Consider the following 26,624-nt stretch of genomic DNA (forward strand, 5'->3'; position numbering starts at 1 on the left):
GTCACTTGGTCCTTTTCTTCATTGCCAAATGGGCCAGGTCTCTGTACTGCCATCTCTGCTCTAGCCAGACTGTTCCCTCTGTCCTGGGAAATAGGGTGAGCATCACAGGTTATATGTATTGAAGAGTCCATCGCAGAAGAATGTATCTTTGGGGAACAGTGTTTCATGAGCTGCGTTCTCCCCTGCTCCCCCTCGCCCTTACTGCTCCCAGAAGAAGGGGTTCCTGTAAGGCAATGGTTGCCAGCTGTGTTGCTTCCCAGTCCCCCTCAAGTTCTGGAAGCCAAGGGGACTTTGTGTGGCTGAGCTTTGCCCAGGCGTGGTGGAGGGCTCCCGCAGAAGAAGCCGCCTGGCCGCGGGCTCTTCCCGGTGTAGGGGACACGGTCGGGGCAGAGGGCAGGGGAGGGCGGGGGTCTCAGTCTGGTGTGGTGAGCGCTTGGTCCGGCACCTCTGTGGCGAGGAGGAAGGAACTGGACTGTGGGAGGAACGGAGAAGGTCTCTTCACCCTTCCCAGGGATGGAGGGAGGTGATCAGACAGGTACAATGTGGAGGCCTAAGCTGTCGCCCTGCAGTTTCATGTGGTTTCCATGGTAACTAGTGGCGGTCATAGGCAGCGGCAGCAGTGGGAGGTGCGGAGCCCCGGGATGTGGCACTATAATAATAAGGGGAACCTGAAAGTTAACACAGGAGAAGAATGGACTGGTTGAAAGGACAAACAGTAAAAAAAAAAAAAAAAAAAAAAATTAAAATAAAACAATCAAACAAAGAAAAGAAATAAAGGGGAACTGAAAAGGAAAGGAAAGAAAAAAAAAGAAAAGGAAAGGAACCAAAAGAACAAACTTGGGGACTCAGCTCTTAATGGGATTAGGGAAAGGCAATCAGCATAAACCAGCTGAGGGCCAGGTTTCAGTGGAGAGATGCTTCTGTGGCCTCTGGTTCTGAAGCCCCTCTATGGGAAGAAGATCCTTTTGTTCCTTCCGTCATCATGGCCAAGAGGGAAGTCAGTGAGCATGGCAGTGGAAATATGTCACATCTGATCTGCGGCCACAGGGAGCGTGTCAGGGCCAGATGTTCTGAGCAAAGTATAGCCGGTTGCTTTCAAATCCAGGAAGGGAGAAATGAAACAAAATGACAGTGTTTTATTGCTTGAGGTTTTGGTCACATTTGGCATGAAAGCTCTCTAGATGGTTATTGACTGTGTGTTAAATAGTGATTGATTATTAAGATCACATTTACTGAGGTTTAACAACACTGGAATAAAATGTGCATCTATTATCCAGTTGTTAAACCTCAGTAAATACGTATGTAATAATCATAGCTGATTTATTTTACATATAATAAATCTCTTCCTATTCCCTTGCAAATAAATGTTGTTTTAGAAGATATGGTCTTATAGGAGGTTTTTTTCCCCTCTGAAAAAAAAACCCTGGTTATTTCTGGGCATATTAGAGTCACTGGAGATGGATATATCCCTGCAAGAAAACTCTACTGGCTGTTGTAAACCTAGTGATGCAGCCTGTCTCTCACTCTGGTCTCTGTTCTAACTGGTCCAATAGGAAGAACTGTGGGATTTCCAGATCCTTAGGAACTGACTGCGGGTTTAACTTGGGAGAGGAGTGAAACCTCATCTGGATTTTTAATCAGATCTTGAATGGACGCTGATTGCAGCCTGAGAGAGTAGCAGAACCTGAACTTCTAATGTCATCTGGAATAAACAGTGGATGCAGGCCAGGGAGAAGACAGAGCTGAACTGGAATTCGGAACCATCTCGCAGAAGAGGAATTGGCTTCAGAACCGATACAAAACACATGTGAGGTATAGACCCATCTAGACACTGCACTGGAGAGTGAGGAAAAAGGCCTCTCACCTGGACTATACTCGAAAGCCCTCTTCAGAAACAAACAAACAAACAAACAAAAAAAACAAAGGAAAAACAAAGAGACAAACAGAAGGAGCGCGAGGCTGGGGGTGTGCTGTGGGAAAAAGGTACTCACTTAGTAACGCAGGGTTGCTGAACCGCCAGGCCTCGTTGTAGGTTGTGTACTGAGGGTGGCTGTAGGGGTTCCCTGAGAACTCGCTCCCTGGAAGAAAGCAAGGAAGGTGTGAAATACAGTTAGGAATGAAGATTTATGTCTGCTATTCCATCAAGCCAGTTTCACGTTGAATCTGTATGCCAGCAGGAAAGCTGGTGTATCTGGCTTCCTTGCCCAGCTAGGACTGTGCCCTTCAGGACCCTGTAGTATTTGTTCAGTGCAATGCTGCTTACCCATACAATTAAAAATCAGAAGATTTATCTCTTCAGAATCAATAAATTAATTTAAAAAAATAAAATCCAAGAATACAAATAAATAATTAAATTGGTTTATTTTTCGTTGCCTTCTGACTTCTGATTCTCAGGTTGCAGTAGGATTGCATATGCTGGCTTTTTCTGCAGTTAACAATCAGCTTTCTTTTAATTAAAATCTAAGGTTGTCCAGTAGTGTCAAGACAGCAGGAGCTTGACTGGACAAGCTCACAGTAAACTCGTTGGAACCAGCAGTGTGGTTGATGGCAATATGTATTGCTAAGTTTTGGTTGTAGGGTACTGAGGGTGGTGATGTATTTGTGGAGAAGAGTATTGTTGGTATTGGAAATGTTCTGAGTGTAGGGTAGGCTTAAATGTAAAACAAAATGGAAACCATATGAATCACTTTTTATTTCTCTATATGGTGGAGGTAGTCAGAGAAGTGATTCATATATGATGACCCCCACCTTTATGCTTAGTTAGAGAGTTACAGACAAAACTTGCTGTATTCCAGTTCCAGAAAATAATTTTCTGATTAGTGCTTTAGGTGCTATTCTGAATCTGAAATCTACAGCTCCCTTTTTCACATTCAGTAAAATGGGCCCAAACCAAAATACTTGTGAGCTTTGTGATCTAATAAGACTCTAAGATTAAAATGTTCTAGAGTAATCTTAAATATTCAGTTTTATTGTGCATAAGGAGCTGAGTCTCCTTGTTTTATAGCAGGCTGTGCAGGGCTAAGGGAATTATATTTGGTAACTGAGGAGGTATGGTGCTGCATTCAAAACAAATAACTATCCCAAAACTTAAAAATATAGGATTCTGTTAAGTGAAAACATGCCATTATCTGATCATAACCTCAATTTAATGCAGTACCAGCAGGCTGGGGACAATTAATGCCATCTGAAAGGCATTATGCGCTTAAAAGACAGTGAAAGAACAGCATGACTATTAGCTTCTGGTCTGCCCTAAGGCAGAGGTGGAGTTGTTGCAGCAGAAGTGTTTGGAGAGCACCTGGGGTTCCTGCTAGAATAGAGAAAGAAGGCAATGCAAAACGCGCTGGATGACTGTGGTACAATTACCAAAGAAATGTCAATTAATTATACTGTAATCTCTGCAAATCTCACCTCACAGGAGAGTTAAAGTCAAAATCACAGACTCTCAAATGGTGGAAATGAAGTCTGTTGAAGTCAGGGGATTTGCACTGGTTTAAACTTGAGGAGAATATGTCCAGCTAGGTTTTTTAAAGACACTCAGGGTAATTACCCGAAGTAGTACAAAAATGCGTATGCATCGAAACCATTCACCATCCAAAGGTATTTTAGTCATAGCAGGTTTTAGTTTCAGCATAAAACCTCATTTTGTGTGACAGACCTTGCTGAATACTGTTTTAGTGATAATAACTCTGCATGTTTCCATATCTAGAAACATTCTGCACTGAAAATCCCGACAGCTAGCTGGGGAGGAAGAGGTGAAACCTGCTAAGGTGACCAAGATGCTGTGGGATAGGATACAATGGCAAAAAGCAATGCATAGTCCAGATTTATCTCTACTAAAGTGGCTTATCTGTGGGACATACTGTAATGAGTTTGCCCCCCAAAGAAGGAAAAAACTATCCAGGTGAGAATTTCTGGTTTGAAATGCCTCAAAATAAACATCAGCTCTTTGCATGGAGAGAGGTAGTTCTGGTATTTCAAGGCTTCTCTCTCACCATCTTCCGAGTTGTCACCCTAAACTGTTTATAGCGTTCTTAAAGCACGGGTTAAGTGGAGAAGAAAGAGCCCCAGCTATGGAGAGCTGGGGAGGAGGGAGGGCAGCCACTGGAAACAGTGTTTATTGACGAGGAGTGAAAGCATGCATGCCGCAGGATAATGAGCTTTTGAGCTCAACTGTGACCAAGAGGAACTGAGCTATTGCCTTCCTCGATCACTAATGAAACAAGTGTAATTTCCTCATCAACATTGGATTCTGTTTAACGACTCCCTGCTGTTGCCATCACCAGCTCTCTGCAGGCTCTACGCTGCTCTGTGTAAACTGCACTTCCCTTCAGCGGATGCTCGCTTCTCCAAAATAGTGCAGAAACTTGACGGCGTTTCTGGGAAAGAGGAAAAATTGAGGCAGGGATCAAAGGTGCTCAGTTACCTGTGCAGAAAACATCTCTCAGATGCATAGGTTAAGTGTGGCACAATACCTGATTTGTCCTTCTTTGAGTGACTAACCCCTGCTTTTTCAAGTCTGTGCTCAGGGACTACTGGCTTTCATCCATGTCTGCAGCCTGGGATCTGAAGTTACAGGCAAGGGCAAATGCAGGATCTCTATCTTACCACATCATCCGCATAAACCTCAGAGATATTTGCACGCATGACTGACCATGTTGCATGGATGTACTGCTGCTGGAGACAAGCTCTTCTCTAGACTATGCAAGTAGAAGTCTAGTGAAAGGTTGTCACGGATAGAACAGAGCAGCTTTGGTTAGCACTGGTCAAACAATCTTCTCAGAAACAGTTTTCCACTAGAAAATGCTGTCTCATCAAAATGGAAATGTTTTGCATGAGCTTGTCAGCTTCAGTGGAGTTTTCGAAAGAAAAGTTCTGAAATGATTGCAAATTGAAACAAAGCATTATGTTTCAACTTTCTTGTTTTGTTTCATTTTGTCTTTCTCATCCAATTTAATTTCCTTTCAACTCTTTTAGTATTTTAATATGTCTTGACATCTAGAACATGTTGACATTATTGAAATGTTTCATCCTGATGCTTGCAAATTGAACCATTTCAAGATTCTCACTCCTCATCCCAATGCAAGATGAAAACAAATGCCAAAAAATCAGAGTTTTGCATGGGTTGGAAATTCTGCTTTCTGACCAGTTCTATTTTTAGCTCTGCACCTTTATTTAGAGCAGACGGAGCCTCTTCTTCATGTTCACTCGCCTCTGGACAATAAGGTTTGTTTGTCAGATATTTCCTGAGTTGTCATCTTGCTGGCTTCTTGTTTCCAGTATAGGTAAAGCATTGGCCCCTGATCTTGGTCTGGGGGCACATAACAAACCACTGGTGACATCATTTTTGGTTTTTTCTGTTCAACCTGGACTCTTAACAGAGGTTGCAAGCAAGCACAGAGGATCGATCCCATGAGGCCTATATTCTGTGTAGTCTGTGCTCTGGGAACCTTTACTAACAGTATTTCTTGGTATCTGTATTTAAATCTTGGCACGTTTAGTCTTCTAATACAGAAACCATGAGGCATGAAGTGAGCCTAGCAGGTGGCAGGTTCAGAACAAATAAGGGAGGTTGTTTTCACACAATGTGTAGTTAAGGTACAGAACTTCCTGCCATAGGTTGCTACAGATGTTAAAGGCCTATATGGGTTCAAGAGATACTGTTTAAGTTTGTAGGGGGGAAATCTATCAAGAGTGTTTAATACTAAATAGAAAGATACTAAGCCTGACTTGGGAAGTCTCTGAGCTGCAACTTGTTGGAGGCTGGGAGATCTTTTGAGAAAGTACCGATACATGCATGCTCTACTCTTATACCCTTCCTTAGGCATTCACTTTTGGACCCTGACAGAGTAGAGGCTGCAGTGATCTGCAGTGTGACCCATTAAAGCCAAATCTTATGTTCCTTCCCAGGAAGCCTCTTTATCTCCAGCTTGTTAGCTTCAGTCACACTAGAAGATAGGAATAGATGGGCTGCCAGGCTGGGTCTGACCAGTGGGGTATGACAAACAGCCAGAACTTGACGGTCTGTGGAAAGATGCAGTAACTACTGCAGGAGGCTCAAGCAGGCCACTGGAAAAACTTCCTCTAATTGGATGTTGACATCAGATTTAGTGTAAAGATATCCACTTGACTTGAATACTTTTTAAGTATAACTCAACTTCTTTCTTTATCATCCTGTTCCTTTTCTTTTGGTGGGTACTTGTGTGGTTTTGGGGACACTGCTATCTTATGGATAAGTAGCCTACACATCAAGGAGCTGAAATACCTTATTCTTGAGTAATTGACCCCTCTGATTAGTGGTCTTAAAATATTTGTCCCCATTTAGATGTCAATATCATCCTTGTGATCAGGATGTTAAACTTACATAGCAGTCACTGAACAGTTGAGAAGTTCAGAACAGAAGAGCCTGTTTTTTAGAAGTACCTATTCAAAGAGCCAGCTATTTTGGTGTAATTAATTATTTCTATATGCTATGACCCTTTATAGGTTTTGACCTATGACTGACTTAAATGTTGACAGCTGAGTCTACCTACTATTACAGAGTGGGGTGTTAATTGATTTATGTTGTCTTACTGCTTCCCTGATTCTGGAGCCAAATCATCTCCCTGAAAAATTTAGTGTAGAAGGAGATGCCCTAACATTTGCCAGCTCTGCACCACCCCAAAAGTTCAGCAAGGGACTAAAGTGGGGGTGGGGAGGGGACCATCCATCTTTTCTTGATCTGGAGGTCAATCCCATAATCTTCACAGCATAGTGTGAGATTTTGTTGTGCCTTAGGATCGTAAGCGGTAGGCAGCTTGTTAGCTCTGGAATGTGACCACAGGTATTAGCCAGTACTTCATGGTATATAAGCAGTGATTTATCATTTAAAGATGTTAAGACTCTGACCTGCAAACATTTCCTATCAGTGATGTTTTCACTGTCCTCACTGCAGGGTGTGTTTGTTTAGCTAGCTGTTCTGAGATTTGAATGAGGGTTAAGTTGGGCTTTTCACTCAAGAGCCCTGGCAAATCATCATAGTGATTTAGGAGCTTTCTGTCCTCAGCTTTCTGCTGCTTAAGTTCTGGAGTCATCCCTCCAGAAGCAGATGTTGCAAAACGGACTATGTACCTGCTCCTTAGCCGTCACAACTCACAACCCAGACTGGTAACATAAACAGAAATCAGTGGCAGACAAAGTCCTCTCTTCTCCCTAAACACTGGGAGAATCCATTTGCCAAGAGAACGTATTTCTCCAAAGGCAGTGGGTACCAAAGAAACACTTTGCCTTTGGATGTAGGATTAGGTAGATAGTTTCTTGGATTGCAGGCACTATCTTACAAACAGGAGGTAAATAGTTGGTTGTTGAAAGTAAATAGTTAATTTCTTCTGAAATGCTGTTAATCATTGCTGAGTTCTTAGCTAGTTTAGGCTGTGGACAGTAGGTCTCCAAAAACTGTAGGTATTAAATTACCATTGATGATTTTCAGTTTGACGCCCTGGCTTTAGATAGAAGGTAAGTTGTTACCCTAAGTTAGTGGACAGCTGAATATCCTGAGCCAGAAGCAGTACATAATAATCTGCATGGGTCATTGGAAAATAATTACATTAGTTAATGAATACTAAGGTTAATTAATTACCAATTAATTGCCACAGGTTATAGATAGCTAGTTGCCCATAGCAGCAGTGAATCAGTTACTAGGGGAAAAGACATACATTACAGAAAGGTTTGATAGCTACATGGTTATAGGCACTGGGTGGTTTCTTTATGAAAAGAATAGGCCTTAATATCAGCAAAGCAATAGCAAAGCCAGCTGTGAAAGCTCTTACAATGCTAGTATACCGTTCAAACATGTGTGCACCATTACCAAAGTATGGGGACTGACTTACCAGGAACCATTCCTGCAAGAGTTGAGGTTGGGTAGCTGCCTTGTCCAGTTGGGGGAACATGGGGTGGGTAGCCAGGCAAGGTGGTGCTTGCCATATCACGACCTGAAAAGGGAAAGAATCAAGACAAGTGATCACTAGGGATAAGATCTTTCAATATTGATTTGCTATCACCTTTTGTCCCACTGTCACATGACTAGCAGCTTGATAGGCAAGTGCTGTGCAGCCTTCTCTTATGTAGGTGCTATCTACCCACTGAAAATTTAAGGGGAATATTGTGGCACTTTTCATCTCACACTGTAAGGACGGATGTTAAGACTTAGCTTTGTGAGGCTCAGAAGAATTTATTTTGTTTCATTGTAGATTGTGGATCTATTTTAACTAAACCAAAATGTCCCTGAGCTGCACAGAGATTGGCAGCATGTTCATTGCCAGAGGAGCTGAGGTCCTGTCTGGATGCAGTGGATGCAGTTTCAAAACTGTGGTGATGTTGCTTTAGGGCGTGATCAATGTGCAAGACATTGGAAAATGATCCAAGAGTTTTCTGTGCCTTTCTCTCTTCCCACCTCTGCCATTCACCTGCAATGGTTTTAGGCAAGTCACTTCACCTCTCTGTGCTTCTTTTTATGCTGCAAACTCTTTGGTGCAAGGGCACACTTTTAGTACATTTGCACAGTGCTTAGCATTAGATCAATACTGATTGGACTCCTTCCAGGTGATGTGTAATACATATAATAAATAGGATCATACAAATTAGTTTGAGTCCCACTTCATTTTTGTCACAGGTACAAGTTTTTGTTGGTAATACTTGTTGTGATATCTTTTCTCCACCAAAGAAGTAGAGAGGGGTGCGGACTGAGTGGATGACTGTAGTTTATTTTTCATCTCTTAGGAAGTGCAGCTGGAGGCTTCTTGGTTGATGCCAGAGGCATTTCCTCATTTGAACTGGTTAGCCTGAAAATGGGCCAGCCAGAAGGGCATTTGCTGTTAGTGCTTCTTGCATTTAAATGAACTAAAATAATCTCAGAAACTGCTGGGAGTTTCAAGCCAAAACAAAAAAAAAAAAAAAAGAAAAGAAAAAAAAAAGGCTAAATAAATTCAGATAATCTTTCCCCCACAGCTGCTGGGAGATTTACGGCTTGACCTCCAATGCTGCCTACTGAGATCTCAGTCTCTTCCAGGCATCCAAAGCCTTTCACATTCCCTTCGTGAACTGTAGCTCACCAAGAAGTTTGTGCCATTTGTCGTTCCTTTGTTAAATTTTGTCTCTCCTATCTGTTCTAACTGGAGTCTGATTCGCCTTTAGAAGTGACAGGTTAAGTACGGCCCATTAACACCACTGGAGTCACTGGAACTGTGGTGGGCTATGCCAATGAAAGAAGAATAAGAGTTGGTTTAGCTCTGCTAGCAGCAGAATGATAACTGATAAAGCAGGCTCTGGAACAAGCATGAACCTTGGCTGAGGAATCAGAAATAAATAACAGTTACATAGCAAAGTAAAAACTAATCAACATGGAGCATTAACCCGAAGGGAGGAAGTTCCTCTGGGATAAGGTAGGCTAAACCAGTGTTGTAGCTTTCGTAGGTCTTGACTAAAGATTACTGAGGTGATTTGCTCAAGAAAAAAGAAATGCAAGTTCATTTTTTCTCCTTGAAGAGGTTCCTGATTTGTGTCTGATGTTCCTAGCTCGCCTTTTCTTAGAACTACCAGACAATGGCTGAGCCATTTTCCAGCCATTTTCCAATACTGATAAAAATAAATATATAATGTCTCAGGGATTTATATTCTACACTCTTCTACTCTTTTATCACCATCATTCCTTTAGTGATTTGTAGCTGTGTGTTAAGCTGTATGATTAACACCTACTAGAGGTAGTTCTTTTAAGGCAAGAAAGTTTTATGCTTAAAATTCATGTTCTTTTTGTTTCATTTATTGACTAGCCTGAGAAATAATAACAGGTGATGAGTGAGAAAACAGTGTCACTGAAAAGTTAGAGAGAACATTATGTAGCAGCAGGCAAAATTAATTCATTTTGATACTTCCATTCAGGTGGGAACACGCTCACTCTGCTACTCAGTCTGTGCACATACGCCCCTGTGTTTTTATTCAGACATGAGTGCACAGAGGCTGATGTTCAAAACTAAGAGTGGAAAATTCACTGGGAAGTGATCATCTGTCAAAACCCCAATCTTGAAAAAGAAGATAACAAACAAGTACAGTATCAGCAACATGAATAAGAGTCCCACAGAGAGACTCTTAAAATGCTGTTACATACAAGCAGGCCCCTTCCATTACCTCCTCTCATTACCAACAGGTAGACTGGATTATTAAATTCTTGTACTCCAGGGCTATGGCAAATCTAGCACCTGTCCTACTCATAACATGCTTCCAGCTCCAGCCATTCTCCCTTCTCCAAGAGCCTCCTGAGTGAGGAGCAGCACCTTCCTCACTGTGATACGGTTGAGCTTTTGAACACTTTCTCCCATGTCTAATTCTCCATAAGGATCCTAAGGCAGGTGCCTCTCCTAAAACACAGTGCCTTCTAGGCTAAATAGCGGCCATATATGACTGCATCCCCAGAGAACTGTGTTGTTGGAGAGGGTCTGTCAGGAGACTCCTTGTCTTAGGAAGCGCCCAGAGCTCAGAGGCTCTTACTGGCTGCAGTAAGATTGGACCAAAGCAGTGTTATGAACACAAAAGTCTCCTCTGCTGTTACTTGCTGCTTTCGTACAGGGGGGTTTAGAAATGCAATTATTGCCTGACAAGATAAAGGGAGGATATTAGGTCAGAAGAGAAAAATAATATAGAAACATGAAGGAGGCAGAGGTTTAAGCTGTGTTTCTTGAACTGTGGTCTGCACTAACACTTTGTTCTGAAAAAGCCCAAATTACATTGACAGTGGAGTGACAACAGCCTCAGTGGATACCTAAAATTATACGCACTATTTCATTCAAGCCACCCCTGAGCTTCTGCACCAGTGTTGCTTCAGTCACCTCACACAGGAGTTTCCCCTAGCATCTACCTGCAACTTCTCCCTCCTCCCCTCCAGTCTGCTGCTCCTAACTGCTGCCATCTTCTGCAACCTATTTCTTCGCTTCTCTCCTTCCCTTAAAGGCCACTTGTCTCAGGTCTGTATTCCTTTGGCTGTAGGACATTATAGTCTCTCACCCACCCTTCATGGTCTTAACATTCAGACATGATGCCCTGTTCCTTAACTACTTGGTCTGCTGTGTGAAGGCACCAGCTCACATTGACACTCCCAAACCAGACAACTCAGATATTGCTCACAACATAGCTATGGAGTGCTCATCAACTGCCTGTGTGTTTAACTTAGTAGTTTGCACAACCCACGCTGATGACCCTGTCAGTCCTGGAGCTGGCTAGGTTATTCATGCTGCTATCATCTACCTGAGGCTAGCACACAGTACACTTGCTGGCCCGACAGCACTCAGGGGCGTTATGGCTATTGCCTTAAACACAGGATTTTGCTGTACGAGTGTTTCTTTACTAAGTCCCAGACCCCTCCAACTGGGACACTCAGTCACTTCCAAGTAGTTACAGCTTCTTTCCCCATTTTATTCTAAAAAATGAAGGACAGGCATGAAATATTTTTGTGACTTTCCGTGGAGCTGAGAACACATGCTGCATATGCAGAACTGGAACATGGTTGCTTTGGTTCCCACTTGCACTCAAAGAGCTTGCAGCATTTACTGGTCTCCCCATCAGACGAAACTGAACCCCTTGCCTGCAGCATCCCCACTGAGTTTGTGGCCAAGGCCAGTTACCTGCTATCAGAGGCTGGCTGCTGGACTGCCCAAAGTGGGCACCATGATGAAGGAAGGCACTGTAGCAAGGCGTGGACGCATCGTCTGAAAGGGCCATGTGGAAGGGCTGAAGATCAGCCTGCCCAGAGCCGACCGGCGTGGTAGGGGTGAAAGGGGTGAGAGAGGCTCCATGAGGCTCTTGCTTTATACTGAGGGGAGAGGAGAGGTTTTCTGTGGTAGGGTAAGGGATGGACACAGACAGACAAAGGGAACAGGGGGAGGAAGAGGAGGGTGGGGAAGGGAGGAGAGGAAGAACAAAATGGGTAAATGAAAATGGAGTGGTTAAAATCTACAGGGAAATTAATTTAAAAACAAAAATAAAAATAAAAAGGTTAGGAGTAGATCAGAGGAGCCAGTGCTGAGACAACAGCAGTAAATGCACCCGGGGGCTAGGCTCTGACTGCAGGGATGCCTCTGCAGGGCAGCAGGAGATGAGGAGAGTGGAGTGCAGTGGCAAGTGAGAGGAGTGGGATGCAGGAAAAGGAGAGGTGAGGGAGGGAACATGCAGGAGAGGGAGGACAGGAAGAAGCGTAGGATTGGGAAAGAGAAGAATGCTCTGAAGCTTCTGTGCTCCCTATCCTGCTGCTTTCTCTCACTGGCCGCGAGGGCACATGAAGGTGCTACGCTTACACAGTTTGGCCCAGGGAACCGTACCATTTTGTCTCTTCAAACCCAAGGAAACCTTTCCCAGGAGAGCAGCGTGGTTATGAGCATCTATTAAAGAGGATGCTCAGTGTGATGGCCAAAGCTTCTCATGCCAATCTCCGTAAAAGCTTTAACAAAAAAGGTGTAGCTGAAGTTTGAGGTGGTTAAAATAAAAATGGGTCTGTGCAATTAGTAGGTGGATAGATAGATAGATAGATCAATCAATGGATCTTTTTCACAGTGGCACACTTTGAGCTTAACCATAAAAGAAGTCAGTCCTGACTCTGAGTGTTCCCAGAGTATAGTGTTGCCAGACAGATACCTTGAAAGAGAGATATAATGGAGGAGAGGAAATGTGGGGATCTTATAAAAGGTCTCATTTTAATTGTTGTTTGCATTGGACCTCCATTTCTAATGTGCAGGTTTGCATAGGCACGATAGATACAGCTTTGCAACTGCTCCTAACTTGGCTGCCAGGTAAGAGCTTTGGGAATTGGAAAACTCTGGGACCTAAAGCGTGGGTACTCCAGAACACCCACTGTTGTTGGATCAGCAGTAATAGAGTCCTGTATTTGAACACCTGAAAGAGAAGTATGGATGATGTGATCAGATCTGATCTAAATCATCTAGCAAACCATCCACCCTCAGGTAAACAAATTAAAGCCAATAAATGAAAGCCATCTCTCTGCCGTGATGGCAAGTGTTGCCAATGGCCTATGGAATAAGTTAGTTCTAGTGGTTTTGATTTATACAGAGAAATACAAATGTGGCATACAATTAGGTCATAAATCTGACTTCATTAATGTAGAACTGGCTTAATTAACTCTAGGCACCTTATTTGAGGCTGCAATGCTCACCTAGACAATAAAGGGCTGGGCGGTTTCTATCTGTGAATGCTGTTTATCCTGAGACATTTGTTTCCTAAAGGTTTGCTACCTGGCGAAAATGATAGTTTGCCATCTCTGTTCTCCTCCAAGTACCTCTAAGCTTGATGGACAGCAAGGCTCTGTAATCACTGAGACTCCTTTGCAGCAAAGACATATATATGTTCATGGTTCAGTTGACTGGGAAGGATCAGTCCTGGACAAAAGGTGTACTGTTCCTCTTTATTTAGTTTACTTATGTGAAGTCTTTGGTATGCTAAATGAGGATTGCCATTTCTTCTCCCTTTTTGCTGTAGGAGGCTCTGTTTGGCAAGGACATTTTGTAGAGGATATGGGGAATAGAAGGTGGAGTATCTGATTCTTGTTACACAGTTAATTAAAGTTACCAGGGTAGGTAGCACATCAGAACCCAGTTTCTGCTTTTTACAAATATATACTGTCCTACAGTCCCTCCAGTGAGCCTTCACATGCCAGTGCCAGTCTCTGTAGATGGAGAACGCCCAAAGCTATTTTTCTCCTGCATCCTCTGTCATCAGATGACAAGGAATGCACAGATTTCCCTTCAGGCCAGACGGGCAGAGTCACCACCAGCAGCCTGGGAGTGCTGAAGCCTTTATCCAAATAATGTTGATACTAGATAATTTGGATGAATAGATCTATCTGCAGGCAAAGGGCCAAAAGTTCCCCTGGCTTTCAGGAGCTGCGAGTGAAGCGATATTTTTCAAGGAAGCCATTTGACAGTCATACCTAAATAAGCTAGGGATGCTTTGGTCCTGGGCATTTTCCAGGCTCCTTTTTTGGCTGTCTGTGCTGTGCAAGAGAGAGCAGGTGTGGGGAGCCACTGGGGAGGAGAGGGCAGAGAAGAAGATGGACACGGGAAGCGTGGGTGGGCAGAAGCAAGAGGTGCTATGGGCAGAGGTTAATCCTGTTTGTACAGCCCCCAGGCACGTTGGGTTTCCTAGTCACTCCCCTGCTTTATTTCTCTTTTAAAGCATGGAATTTTCAGCTATAATCCTTCCTAAACCTCAGCATTTTTCAGGTGCTCTGTGTAAGTGAAACCATAATCTCTGGTAAAACAGACTGCTTAAGCTGCTGTAGCATTAGGCCAATCTGATCCAGCCCCTGGATTTCCACTCTGCCCAGCCACCACGAAGAGAATTGCAGCCTGAAAGACTGTCTAAAGCCCTTGCAATGGGAACAACAGTGCCAGGCCTTGCCTTGCAAAGCTGAGAAGGGTTAAGGGACCAGGAGCTATTTGTCCCGGTGTTGTGAGGCTGTTAAAGCCCTGTCAGACTTGCAGTGGAGATGAGCCCGGCCCTCTCTTGAACACATCAAGGCTTACGAAGAAAAATTCTTCGCAAGTTCCAGAGGCAGCACCATTTACTCAGCACAGGGCGATAAAGAAGTCAACAGTAACATGGCAAAGAGACTGGGACACAGTAAAGCTAAACACTCTCCTGAGAGTGGTGGAGAGGAGGCAAGGATAAGGTCAGAGCGCGAATGATTGCACAACCAAAACTCAGACTTTTATGTATCTATTTATCTCTCTGTCTGTCTTTCCCTCTATGCTGTGCAACTGCACAGGCATAACTTATATCCCATGTATCTTTAATGGTGGATGGCACTTACCAATTTTTACTCCTTTGTTGTCCAACTCTCCCCTACTTAAAGGCACCTGAATTCTGTCTCCGATACAACTCCTGCCACTGCTATGCTACATAATTGCTCCAGCAGTGAATTACAGCTCCAGAGTGTGTCCGTGTAGACGAGATCAATGGATTGATCTATCTATCCACCTGTGAACAGCACAGCCCCATTTTTCATTTTAACTATCCCAAACTTCAGCTGCATCTTTTTTGTTTTCACTTCTGATTTTCTCCATTCTCTGATTCTTTCATATTTGTGATGGAGAATTTGCCTCTTCCTATTCCAAGTCCTGCTAGCGCCAGCAGGCTGTCGAGCAGTGCCGCGCTGGCTCGTCTGTGTCTTGAGGGGTGTCCCCCAGTAAGGCTGCATCAGGGAGCCCCAAGGTATCTGCCAGTGTCTTATTCCTGGGGTTGGAATACCAACCTGTAATCAGATCAGGGGTGGAATGAGTTTGCAACCCCCCAAAGCAGCAGAAATCTATTCCTGTCCTAGGCTTCTTTCTTCTTCTAAATGGCAAACTATATTGTTGTTTATAAGCAACAAAAAAAATACCACCTAACGTCATGGTGGGGGAAGTTTGAAAGGGTCAGGAGGGTGGGGATATAGCTGGAAACACAGCAGAGGACTACTTGTTTTCTGCATCTCCTGCTCCTCTCTTTCTGACTGTACTTGCTGAGTTATGGCTGTTTTTCTTCCTTTCTAACCCTCTCCTCTGTTATTCTGGCGGAGAGCTAGAACTGGTGATCTCTGGCCTAAATTCCCCCTGCAAATGAAGGGATTTTGGCCAGACAAGGTGAGAGGAAGATTCACAGCTTTGGGTTCCTACAGAGGCTCATCTCAGCTTTTATAGTGCTCTCTGTTGCTGAAGGGAAGGGAAGCAGGGGGGTTTGCAGGACTCAATAAGCTGCTCTTTTTTTTCATTGCTGGCTTCCTGGAGGATAAGCTACCTGTATCCAGTGCTCCTTTTCAGTAAACAAAGAATATCAAGATGGCACATCCCTGGATAAGGGATGGCTTATGCACATCCACTTAACAACACTGCTTGCCATCTTGACAATGTTTAGCATTCTTCATCTTTTCCTGGGGTCACTATCAATTATTTATATGACCCCAGTGCCTCACTCTTTAGAACACATATCTTTACAGCATCCCTTAAGGATCACTGTTTCATCTGTGAGGAACGGAGCCCAGAGAAGACATACCCAACTTCCTGTAGGAACCCTGTGCCAAAGCTGAATCTTATCTCAGGTGTTTTGAATCCTATGCTTGTATGCACCACTGAAACATCTTTTTCTCTATTTGCATTCTCCATTCCTTAGAAAGCTTTCATTGTGGCAAACAGAATGGAGCTGGGTCCTCATCATTCATAAACTGGTGAGTTTACACTACAGCCAGTGCAGTTACATCGCTTTATCCCACATGAAAATCTTGCCTCAGAAATTCTAGGAGTCATGCAAAAGGCCAAACTGGACTGACACAGCCTATCTTTCACTTTCGCTTTCTATCATGTCAGAAGAATCATGTTTTCTTTCATTTTTTTTGTTTTCCACCTTTATTTTGCAAGAGCATTATGCAAGTTGCACTGAAGATAAAGATCATCCTATTTTTCTTCCCTTCTCTGTGATCATAACAGACCTTTGCTAGAACAACTGAAAAGTGTGCAAAGACTAATCTGCTTATCATTGTAGCTTTCTTGTCTTCTCGTTGTATTCCTGCTGACTGGAGAATGAGCCTTGCGTGTTCAGGTTTATTTTCTGTTTCTGCACCAATCTATCCATGTTCTTAGCCCAATACTTTACTTGAGGGTTGTTGAAATACACATTTGAAGAAACAGCCTTGGATTGCTTTCTCCTGAGAGTCAAAACTGTTGCGACATCACTGATGTCAAGTTTTGAAATCTATTTCCCCCGTTTTTATAAAACTGATTTTTATAAATCTAGATTTTGTGTCTGATCTAATTAACTGCTGCTCGCAAAGTAAACTGACCTGCTTACTCTGTTACTTTGGAGAGAAAAAGTTTTATAGTCTTCATACACAGTAAAACATGGAGCTTCCAGTAGACCTGCAATCTGGACTTACTCTGTGAAGCTAGCTGAGTACTGTTACTATTAATCACTCGAGAACTCCACTGAGGTCAACTTCATGTGGCTCTAAGTACATTTGTTTGCAGATGGAGCTGATGAATGAAGATGTGCTTTAAAGTTGTGGGAGGAAAAAAAAGATGTGCAACTTGTGCACTTGTCAAACAGAAGAGTTCAGGGGAGTTTTATTCTTGTTTCCCTTTTTAAGCCCCAGTCCATCAGGTTGGGCAATTACTTCCTGCCTTGAAGTGTAGCATATGCTTATTCCTTGGTGGGTTGGGACTTGGATATTACCTCTTAAACAAGATGCTTTTGAAATATATGCTGGGAAATGTAATAAGAACACATCAGTTTTTCACACAGTCCTCGTTACATATCTTCAAGATTTTAGCACAATGATCATAAGCTAGGATAGATCTTCCTGAGTAACCCACAGCAATCCTAAACCTGCAAAGAAGGGCCAAAGATTGCCGTAAGATCTCCGTTTCTCTGAAAGACTGCAGTGAGCAATTGCAATTGTAGAAGCAGCTGGCCTGATTAAATCCAGTACAGCTGATGGAGATCAAAAATTATTAACACCTGCTGACAGGTGTTGCTTAACTCAGATATAAAGCACAGTCTTTGCTGTCAGTGGTCAAATATCTACATCATAAAAATTTTCATCATAGCCATCCTTATTGGATCCTTCACTTAGCCTCAAAAGAAAAGGCAAAAATTGAATTGATGGGAAGATGTTACAATTATTTTCTCTTACAAAGTCCCCGCCAGCATAGAGCATGGCAGCCGGCAATGCTGTCCTCTTGCTGAGGGAAATCAGACTGGGAATACCAATTCCCTGCTACTGTCATTACATGACATTATTGTCATTCACTGCTATTGGTCACTTAAATGCTAATTTAAGGAAAGTGAAGACATTATTTCTTTTGGGCCCATCCATTTCTGGGTTTTTCACTTCAGCGTGTCTTTCAAACCCATGAGCCACCTTCTTCAGCATCATAAAGTTATTTTTAGTGAAACTTCCAGTGGATGCATGGAAATAGTTTCAGTGATTCCTTCTCCCCGCCCCCGCTATTCCTGTCTTTTCCAGGGATCACTCATCTGACCATCTATCGCCCTCAGCCATTTGGTCCTGGAGAGGACTAGTAACACCTTTTGCCTTTCAAATTCCGTGACTAGATAAGAAGATATTATCTCTTCTTAGGGATAGAAAACAGTTGATGAAATTTGGAGGTCCTGTGAGCTTCTACTTTTGCCGATTTCTCATCTTAAACAGAGGAGGAGCTTGCTCACAGAAAATACCTCCTTCATTTTGATGAGGCAGGATAGTTATAAGCTTGTAGCAGCCACGTGAATGGTTACCATATTGCCTTTTCAGGGCATTGGGGCATCCAGAGATGTGCCCAGCAGGCTGCCTGGCTGCTGATGGCTGCAGCTGTGATGCTGTGCTGCAGAGTGCAGGTCTGCGTATGTAGGACTGGCTGTCGCCAAGGCCAGTTTGGGGCCCCTAGGAGTTCCGTAAAGAGGCTTTCTTAAGTCAGCTCAGTCAAGCTCTGACCAGGGCCGTTGCTCACTGGTGTCAGAGACTAAAGTAGATTGGAGCAAGAGAGGAAATTTTCACCAGTACAAACAAGGAAAAGGGGAAGGAAATGCTCCCCCTCTCAGCCTAATGATATAAGTACAACTGAATGTCACGGTCAGTTTTAATCATGATTTAAAACAGCAAGCTGGATCAACTTGTTTTACTTTTGCGGTATGAGGCTGTTTTCTAAAAGATTGAATTTTATGGGTGGTAACAAATATTTTGACAAATACAAAATTTACACTAAACGTGGTTATTCAATTTTTGCTAAGTAGATGAACTGCATCTGTGCACATTTATTTAAGCAATTATGTTGTTTAATATAATTTGTCTTTACATATTATTGTATGAGAAAATAGTGAACGATGAGTCCATATTATTATTTTATTAGATTATTAACTTTTTACTTGTGATCTGTGTCAGGTTATATTTGGATGGAAATTAGAATTAAATTAAAACCAGTATTTGTAATTATTCATGCTAATTAAATAAAATGACCACAAGTTCCCTGACTTCCTAAATATACTAGAACAGAAAAAGCAAGCTTTTCTAAGAAGGTTTTGCATTAAAAACAACTTCCTAAATGAAGGAAAAGATATATAAAAGGAGGAAATTGAACTGATTTTAGAACCTGATTTTAGAACTAATACATCTCATCCTTTCACACCATGCTTAATTCACTCACTGACAGAAGAAAACAAATGTTCCTGCTTTTTCAAATCCTAGTCTGTTTCTTAGTTTTGAATGACCTGGTAATTGAACTGAACAAAATTCTCTTCAGTTCACTCACTAAGCTGAAATGAAGGAAATAATATCTTTTCACCTTGCAGGAGGCTAAAGTTCTCAAAAGATTGTTCATCATTTCAGAAAAACTTTGGATCCAAGTGTCTAGCCAGTGATTTTGCCGTGCTTAGCATCACAACTTTTTTGAAAACTTCCATAGAAATCAAATGCTATTTAAGTACTATTTTTGCCTGTCTTTCAGACATAGTAAGAAGACTTCATGTCAGTAATTTTTTCTTTTGCATATATTCATATATTAATTTTTAAAATTAACTTAAAATATGACCCCATGCCAGAGAGGGGAGGTCTGGAGTAAAGTGAGATTGACGGGGTTTGTGCTTTTTTGGTGCTTTTGTTTGACACATCATGAGTTGTGGTCAGGATTTCTCATCCTGGATGATACTTGTTGCTTTAGGGAAAAATTTATTTTCCAGAGAGAAGGAAACATTTTCTATACAGGACCTGGTAGCTGTTTTGGTGGGTGATAATGATTTTAGAAGTTACCTATTCCTGTTAATAGGTGCTAACCATAGCACAGAAGCACTCAGAACCCTCCTCATCGGAAGAGCAAGGGGACACATACTGACATTTCAGTCAACATCAGGAGTTGCTGAACTGCTTTTTTTTCCTCTGTTTTTCTTGGGCTTGTCTTTTACCTTTACTTTTGTTTGTAGCTCTCACTGATTGTAGTGGGCTGGCAAACAAGGTCTATTTAGTTAAAACTACCAGGATTTAATTAAGGGAAGTTTTTGTTTAACTTTGCTGTAATTTTACGATCCATCTAGTAGATAAAACCTCCCCTTGAGTAGTCTGTTAACAAGCAAGTTTTAAGCCATATGTGAAAAGTCCAGTGTGCTTTATTTCCCATAGTGCTCCCTCTCTGCTGGGTGACTTCTGGGCTAGATAGTCGAGTTGGAAAGGACTCTGCTCCCAAACTATTAATCTAAGTCCCCAGAACTCAGAACCTGGTTTGAAGATAAAACACTTCTTTCATGCATGCCTATTCCAAAAGATGGGACTTCTGATGGCGCTTAAAGAAGGATCTTAACCTTTGTTCGCAAAGGATTCAAGGCTTCTGTGAACAACCTTGTGCTTTTAAAGTACTCCTGTTGCTAGTGCCAAAACCTTGAGGTTCTCTGCTCACTTCTACTACTACTACTGAGTACCTCCCAAAATCAAAGACCTGTGGAAACTACCAAATAAAAGAAAGCTATTGAGGTTTTCTATGTTTACTTAGCCCTGTACAGATTTATCTTTATCTGCCTGGGCTGTTTGCCTTCAATAGAAATAATTGAAGTAGAACATCTCTAACCAGCAGAATTATTGTCTAGGTGTTCAACTGCATGTACTTGCCTTATCTTCGTATGCTTAAGCTTGGATTTTTGCTTCTAGGAATTCTGATTGGTGTCCAAAGATACTGTCCAAGAAACTGTCAGGGATCTATGCCAATCTAGCTATGATGGCCATGTGACATTGAGACAAGATGTAGCTTCTTACTGGTCTGTGTGTGAAGAAAGAGGTGAGGTAGTGTTCTCAGGCAGCTCTTAAAAGCTTTCTCTCTTTGATACTTCACAAGGAAGTTGAGAATCTCTACATTGTCTGTTCTATATGAAGGACAGTGGGAGCATGTTTTGTAGCCTATTACCCAGCTAGCCCCTAAATGTCAGCTCGTTCATGGAAATTCCTTGCAGATGCTTAATGGAGAGAAATAAGGGTGATCTGTCTGCTCCATAGTAAGAAAATGGTTTTGTTTATTTGGTTTAGGAGATGTGAGTAATAAATAGACCAACTAAGATACATGAGATGGAATAAGTGTCTGAAAGGAGGTGTTGATAGTGGCAGTATTAGGCAAGGCTGTGCTGTATGTAACTGTGGTGCTAAGCTGTGTCCTTGAGTAGATGCCCAGGACTCTGGGAAGGCCTTCCTGTGCGTTGGGGACCTGGCTGCCTGGTTTGCAGCATTTCTAGCTCTTCAATTCTAGGAAGCTCACAGACAAAGGGACGTCAGTGACATCCGTACTTAACTATCTCACTGCATTCCAAGATTTTAGGTAGTTACATATTGTTGAGGTTTTGATGGCTTTTAGAGGGGTGTCTTCTCTGAACAGTGTGAGCTGAGAGAGCTTGCTGAGGCAAGCTAGTCATGAGCCAGAAAGAGGAGAAGGACTTCCTCTGAAGCCTTCAGAAAGGGCAAGAATCTAACGCCAGACAGCTTTGGTTTGGAAAGAGCTAGCAATACTTTTTTCTGTCTGGGAAGACTGAGCTGGGAAGACTTTCTTGTAGACTGAAGCTAAATCTTACATCCTGAAGTGACTGCACACATAGTTTGTACTCTGCATGGGTGGATTTGTTTCACATTTGTTTCAGATATCACCTAGGCTTACAGACTGCCCTGAGACAAGAGCAAAGAGGCATTTCAAAGATGTCTCTATAGCAGCAAAACAGGCAGCCAGCAATTTGTTACTCGCTGTTACTCCAATATCCCTTCTTGGGAGAGGGATCTGAGTGATACCAAAGAAATCTGCATGCTCCCAGCCTCTTCCTTAATTTCCTGGCTGGGGTAGATCAGGAGGCAGGACTGAGTTCCCCACCTGTCTGGTCCTTCCTGAAAGCATTGCCCAGCCCCATAGCAAACATATAATGAATCATTCATCTTTAATAGATTATGCAAATTGAGGACATCAGATCAATGAAGATCAATAACTGCAACCATTTAATTGCCAGCAAAAACATTTTAAGAATGAGCATTATCTGAAGTCCTTTCTTGGGTAATGGCACCATTAATCCAAACATTGGATCCTGGCCTAAGTGTAGAGGGAAAATTCTCCACCCCTCTTCCCTTGCTGCCTTTCAGGGTGTTGAGGGGTTTTTTTCCCTTTTCATTTCCAGTTACTGAGTTTCCCCATCATTACCACCAGTGAACAGCTCCCAACACTAATAGTTCTGCTTTTGTTACTCTGCGCTGATTGAAATGTCGCATACAGATTGAGATGTTAGTGCTAAGTTGCCACCTGGGAATGACAAGCTGGGTCTGAAATGAACTTTTCTCACTCTTGGATCCAGATGGATCAGATGGGGATGTTCTCGAGCTGAGCTGGAGTGTTGCAGGGAGCAGAGTGGGGATGGCACAGGGTGGGGGGGACATGAAGCAGATTTTCTGCCTCAGCCCACAGCCTCTTCTGTGAGGCCAGATCTGTCTCCTGCTGTCCCCTTGTGAGAGCCATGTCCAAAGCTTGTGCAGTGTTCCCAGCCTTTGGGAATTCTGCTCTCATATTAACAGGCTGGAATGCACCATCTTCACTTGGGCAGAAGGACTAAAAAGAATTATTTAAATGGCCCCTTTGAATCCTAAGCTCTGATTTTAGGTGCCTCACCTTTACATCCAGCTAGGGGGATCTGCCTTCCATGAAGGAAGGACAGTACTGCTCTCCTACTGGCTTTGCCCACCAAAGACAGAAAAGTGTTTCCTTTGAGAGATGTAGATCTGCTAAATGGTACATGGACACCAGCTGAGTTTTGTGTTGCATATGCAAATACAAAGAAAAGTGGAACAGTTTTGCCACAGCTGAGCCATTTCTTTCTGGTTGACTAAGAAACTGCATGGTTACAAGGATCCTGGATCAAGCCTGATAGCAGTAAAAGCCATGAAAAAAGTCTGGGGATATCATGCTTTCTAGACACTCCCTAAATATGGTTCTCCATTACATTTTTTAGACTTCACACTGGATCTCCTCTGTATTTGGGGTAACTCTTACCAATCCTGCCCAATCCCAAAGCTCCTGGTAGGCAAAAATTGCATGCACCAATATGCCTTTGCTCAGTGTCTGGTAAACAAGCAATGACTGCCTGCCTCAGCCATGAGCTGCTGTGACCTCGAGGGCTATTAGCTGGCACTTCTGCAAGAAAACATTGAGGTACAGACTCCAGTGCTCTCGATTCTGTGCCATCAGAGGACAGCTTTTTGGCCAAGAGGCAACAGCTCCTTCCCTTGCTGACAGAACTTACACATCTTTGTCATGATTTATTTCTTAACTGACACTGTGAGGTTTCTAGAGCAGTTGTAGGGAAAGGGGGATGTGCTAAACAGGGGTGAATCACTTGGGGCTTGCCAGCTGCTCTAGCTACCCAGGAGGAGATCTGCAAATCTATGGTAGCTGTGTGAGCAAGGAGCAGTGGTAACTACAACTCGAGAAGAAGGGCTGTAGCACCAGAATATCTCCTTGTGGCTCTAGACACGCACAGGGCAGGCAGTCTAACACTAGTATCGGGATGGCCCAGGACAACCCTCTGCCGCTCAGGTCCTGCACGTGCCATCGGCAAAGAGGAAGTTTCTGTGGAGCAGCTGCTACAGAAATTGCCTCCTGCTTCTGTGCGTCCCAATTACTCTACTGCCTTGCTCTTGCTCTCATTTCCTACTCTCCCAGTGACAACTGAGTTTAATGTGCCCACATGTTAGGGAAGAGGGAAGGCTATGAACAAATTTCTTTTGCCAGCTGCTGTAAGAGACTCACAGGCTTAAGGAAAAGGGAGTTCAGCAGACCTCAGTATTTAGTTTGCAAATGTCCCTTCCAAATGCCAGGGCTGAATAAAACTTAAATTATTATTTCTCCCTGAGAAAACCAAGTGCGGATCATGGATAAGCCAAGACCCTCTTGTTCTCAGACACACAGGAAAGAAAATCACAGTGCATATTTGGACATATCTGTCCTCCACCGACATCCATCCCTAAGCCCCATCTGGGCACACAAGTTCCCGATTCACACCTGGGTTCACCTGTCTTTGAGTCACACGTGGGCACCTCTAAGGGTACCCAAAACTGCCAGTACTCTGAATTTCAGGCTTCTCTTGAGCCCTTAGTCCTCCACAGTCTTTCTGTCTTTTTCTGTGTTTGCCACAGAGGGATATCTTGCATTAGCAGAAAAAGCAGAAGCTAATGGTGATGAGGGAAATAAATAAAAAGCTTGGTTCTGCTGTTTGGTCAGGCAGCTTACCGGTCACCACAGGGTACGTCTGGGGTCCTGACACATTTGTCCCCAGGTCTGGGTTAGCAGAGGTGGATAGACTTGATTTGACTTCATCGAGACCAGGGGTCAGAGCTGGGAGGGAGTACTCATTACCCTGGGGAAGAGAGGAGAAAGACAGCTCGCTATTGATGCGCCAGGAGAAAGGGAAGGGTGTACAGATGGGGGGGAGGAAGAGGAGAGATGCAAACCCCTGCACAGATGGAAGAGGAGGAGGAGGAGGAAAGGGAGAAGACGAAGTGACAAGAGGGTTGCAGGGGGGTTCCTAGGATGAACTGTCCCACCCGCCTGCATGCGGCTGTGAAGGGGAAGAGGGGTGAGGGATCTGGCCCCTTATCTGCCGTGCGACTGAGCCTGCATCCAGCGCTGCAGGGATGGGGATGGCTGGCTGTGCCAGCCTGGCGGAGAAGAAAGGGGAAATCCGCGTCCCCTCCTCTTGGCTAAGCGGAGGCGGGAGGTGTTTGCCCTGGTGACAGAGCGGCTGGGGCAGAGGTGACTGCGGTGACGTGACTGGGACAGGCGGGCTGGAGGAAGCAGCCAGTGTTGGCCCACTGTGGCCAGACTCTCTGCCCAGTCGTCTGCCTCCCCTCCGCGTTACCTCTGTCCTGGCTCTTTAAAAACAAACAAAGGAGCCTCATCCCCTGCCTCTGTCACTCTGTGCATTGGGGTATGAAATTGGGGAGGGGGGAGCCACATGGCTAACAGAAGGGTGGGAGGGGGAGAGCCATTGAATCTGAAAGGGTGTCCTGTCCGAAAGGCTCTGGTAATTGCCTTTTTATTGTGGCAGCCTCCGGACCAGACGCGGGAGCTGGAGAAACCAGGGAGGCTACAAAACAGCAGGAAAAGTTGCTCTGATTAATATTACGTTAAATTAAAACTGATTTTCTGCTCTTTCTGCTCCGTTTTTTTCCCTGCGCTTCCCCAACCCCCTCCCCACATCTCCCCCTCCTCCAGCGGGCTCCCCACACGCTGCCCCCTCCCCGCCCCTGTCCCTGCTCGGCTAGGACTGCCTAGTCATTTCCAATTCCTTCTCGTATTGATCTTCCTGTAGAAATCAGTTTTGTAATTAGCTGCAAATTAGGCCTTCTACTGGGGGTGAGCCTGCCCCCTGATTTATCACCAGAGTAATTCGCTGTGATCGGAGAGAAATTAAAATGAACTCAATTAGGCTTCGGATTTGCTTTATGGGCCCTGCTCAGAGTTTCAGGGGGAAAAATGACTGTGCTGGTGCTTAATAGTCTAATGAAAGTAAATAAAGGTTATTCATTGTAATAAACCCAGGGACTCTGGGATGAAGGGAGTCCACAGCCAGCCTCTCCTTCTCTTCCTTTGGTGGTTTATGGCTTGGGGCGGTTTAAAAAGACTTTTGATTTTCATTTTATTAAGACAAACAGCTTTTGGGATAAAAGGCCGGGGGAAAGGGGGAGTGAGGGAAAGAGGGACAGAGCTGCAGAAGTGTGGAAAACTAGGTTGGAGATAGGAGTCAAGTCTCAGCTTTGTGCCGTGAAGGAAAATGCTCTGTTAAAGCCCGACCCTGTGGCTTCCTGGTCACCGGAATGGTGTGAGAGTGCAGGAGTTCCCGTGCAGTGCTGTGTGCCGGTGAACACGCGTGGCAGGGTTGCGTGGTCATGGCAAGAACATGCCCACATACCTGCCAGGGTGTGTGCAGAGGGAAAGGCAGACATGGGACTTCGGGGAGAGCACTGTGTGTGTGCATACGTCACGAGAGGAGATAGAGCTTGTGTACACATGTGCATCAGCACAGTGATGCATTTACAACTAGAAAGTGCTGTAAAATGTAAATGTCATGTATGTGCAATAACAGGTCAGTGTGAGAACAAGGGGTGAAGAGGAGAGTGATTTTGGTGAGGGAATTTCCCTGCCATCATCCTGTGGGCGCCTGTGGGTCCCCATTACCAGGCTGGGCCCTCACCTGCTCAGATTTGATGTGCTCTGATGTTTGAAAGACGTCAGGGTAAGAAGGACGCTCAAAAACTCGATCTAAAGCTTCCAGCTGCTGCTGGGTGAAAGTGTCGCCACGAAGGTGCTTCCGCAAACTGTCCACGCTGCTCTGGGAATCTCCGTTGGGAACTGAGCCCTCGGATACATCTGCAGGGCACAGACAGAGAAAACAGGGAGTTAGCACCACCCTGGCTCGGCTCAGGAAAGGGGTGTGGGACAAGGACAGAATGGGGCCCTCCTCCTCCTCCACCCAGGGAGCTGTGCCACTCCTGTGGGAAGGGGAAGCTGTGGGGACCCGAGGGAAGCCCTCTCCTGTCTGCTGGAGCAGCCGGGCTG

At 43.9% G+C, this 26,624-nt stretch overlaps 1 protein-coding gene across 5 annotated transcripts in view; it reads right to left on the reverse strand.

Annotated features, from left to right (window-relative positions):
* Positions 1–527: 527 nt before the first annotated feature.
* The window catches only part of PAX2 (paired box 2), an 87,322-nt gene continuing 61,225 nt past the window's right edge, over positions 528–26,624 (reverse strand). For 2 of the 5 annotated variants that reach the window (XM_086751808.1, XM_086751806.1), the window contains exons 6-10: positions 26,260–26,435; positions 24,297–24,423; positions 7,866–7,967; positions 1,992–2,078; positions 592–668 (exon numbers count right to left, since the gene is read on the reverse strand). In XM_086751808.1, coding sequence (XP_086607934.1) covers positions 592–668; positions 1,992–2,078; positions 7,866–7,967; positions 24,297–24,423; positions 26,260–26,435 — 569 coding nt within the window. Of the gene's footprint in view, positions 669–1,991; positions 2,079–7,865; positions 7,968–11,648; positions 11,859–24,296; positions 24,424–26,259; positions 26,436–26,624 lie in introns of all 5 variants that reach the window. The other 3 variants (XM_086751804.1, XM_086751805.1, XM_086751807.1) reach the window with 3 other exon arrangements.

This window comes from Chlamydotis macqueenii, chromosome 7 (assembly GCF_036417535.1).
Source record: "Chlamydotis macqueenii isolate bChlMac1 chromosome 7, bChlMac1.mat, whole genome shotgun sequence".
Classification (NCBI taxonomy): domain Eukaryota; kingdom Metazoa; phylum Chordata; class Aves; order Otidiformes; family Otididae; genus Chlamydotis; species Chlamydotis macqueenii.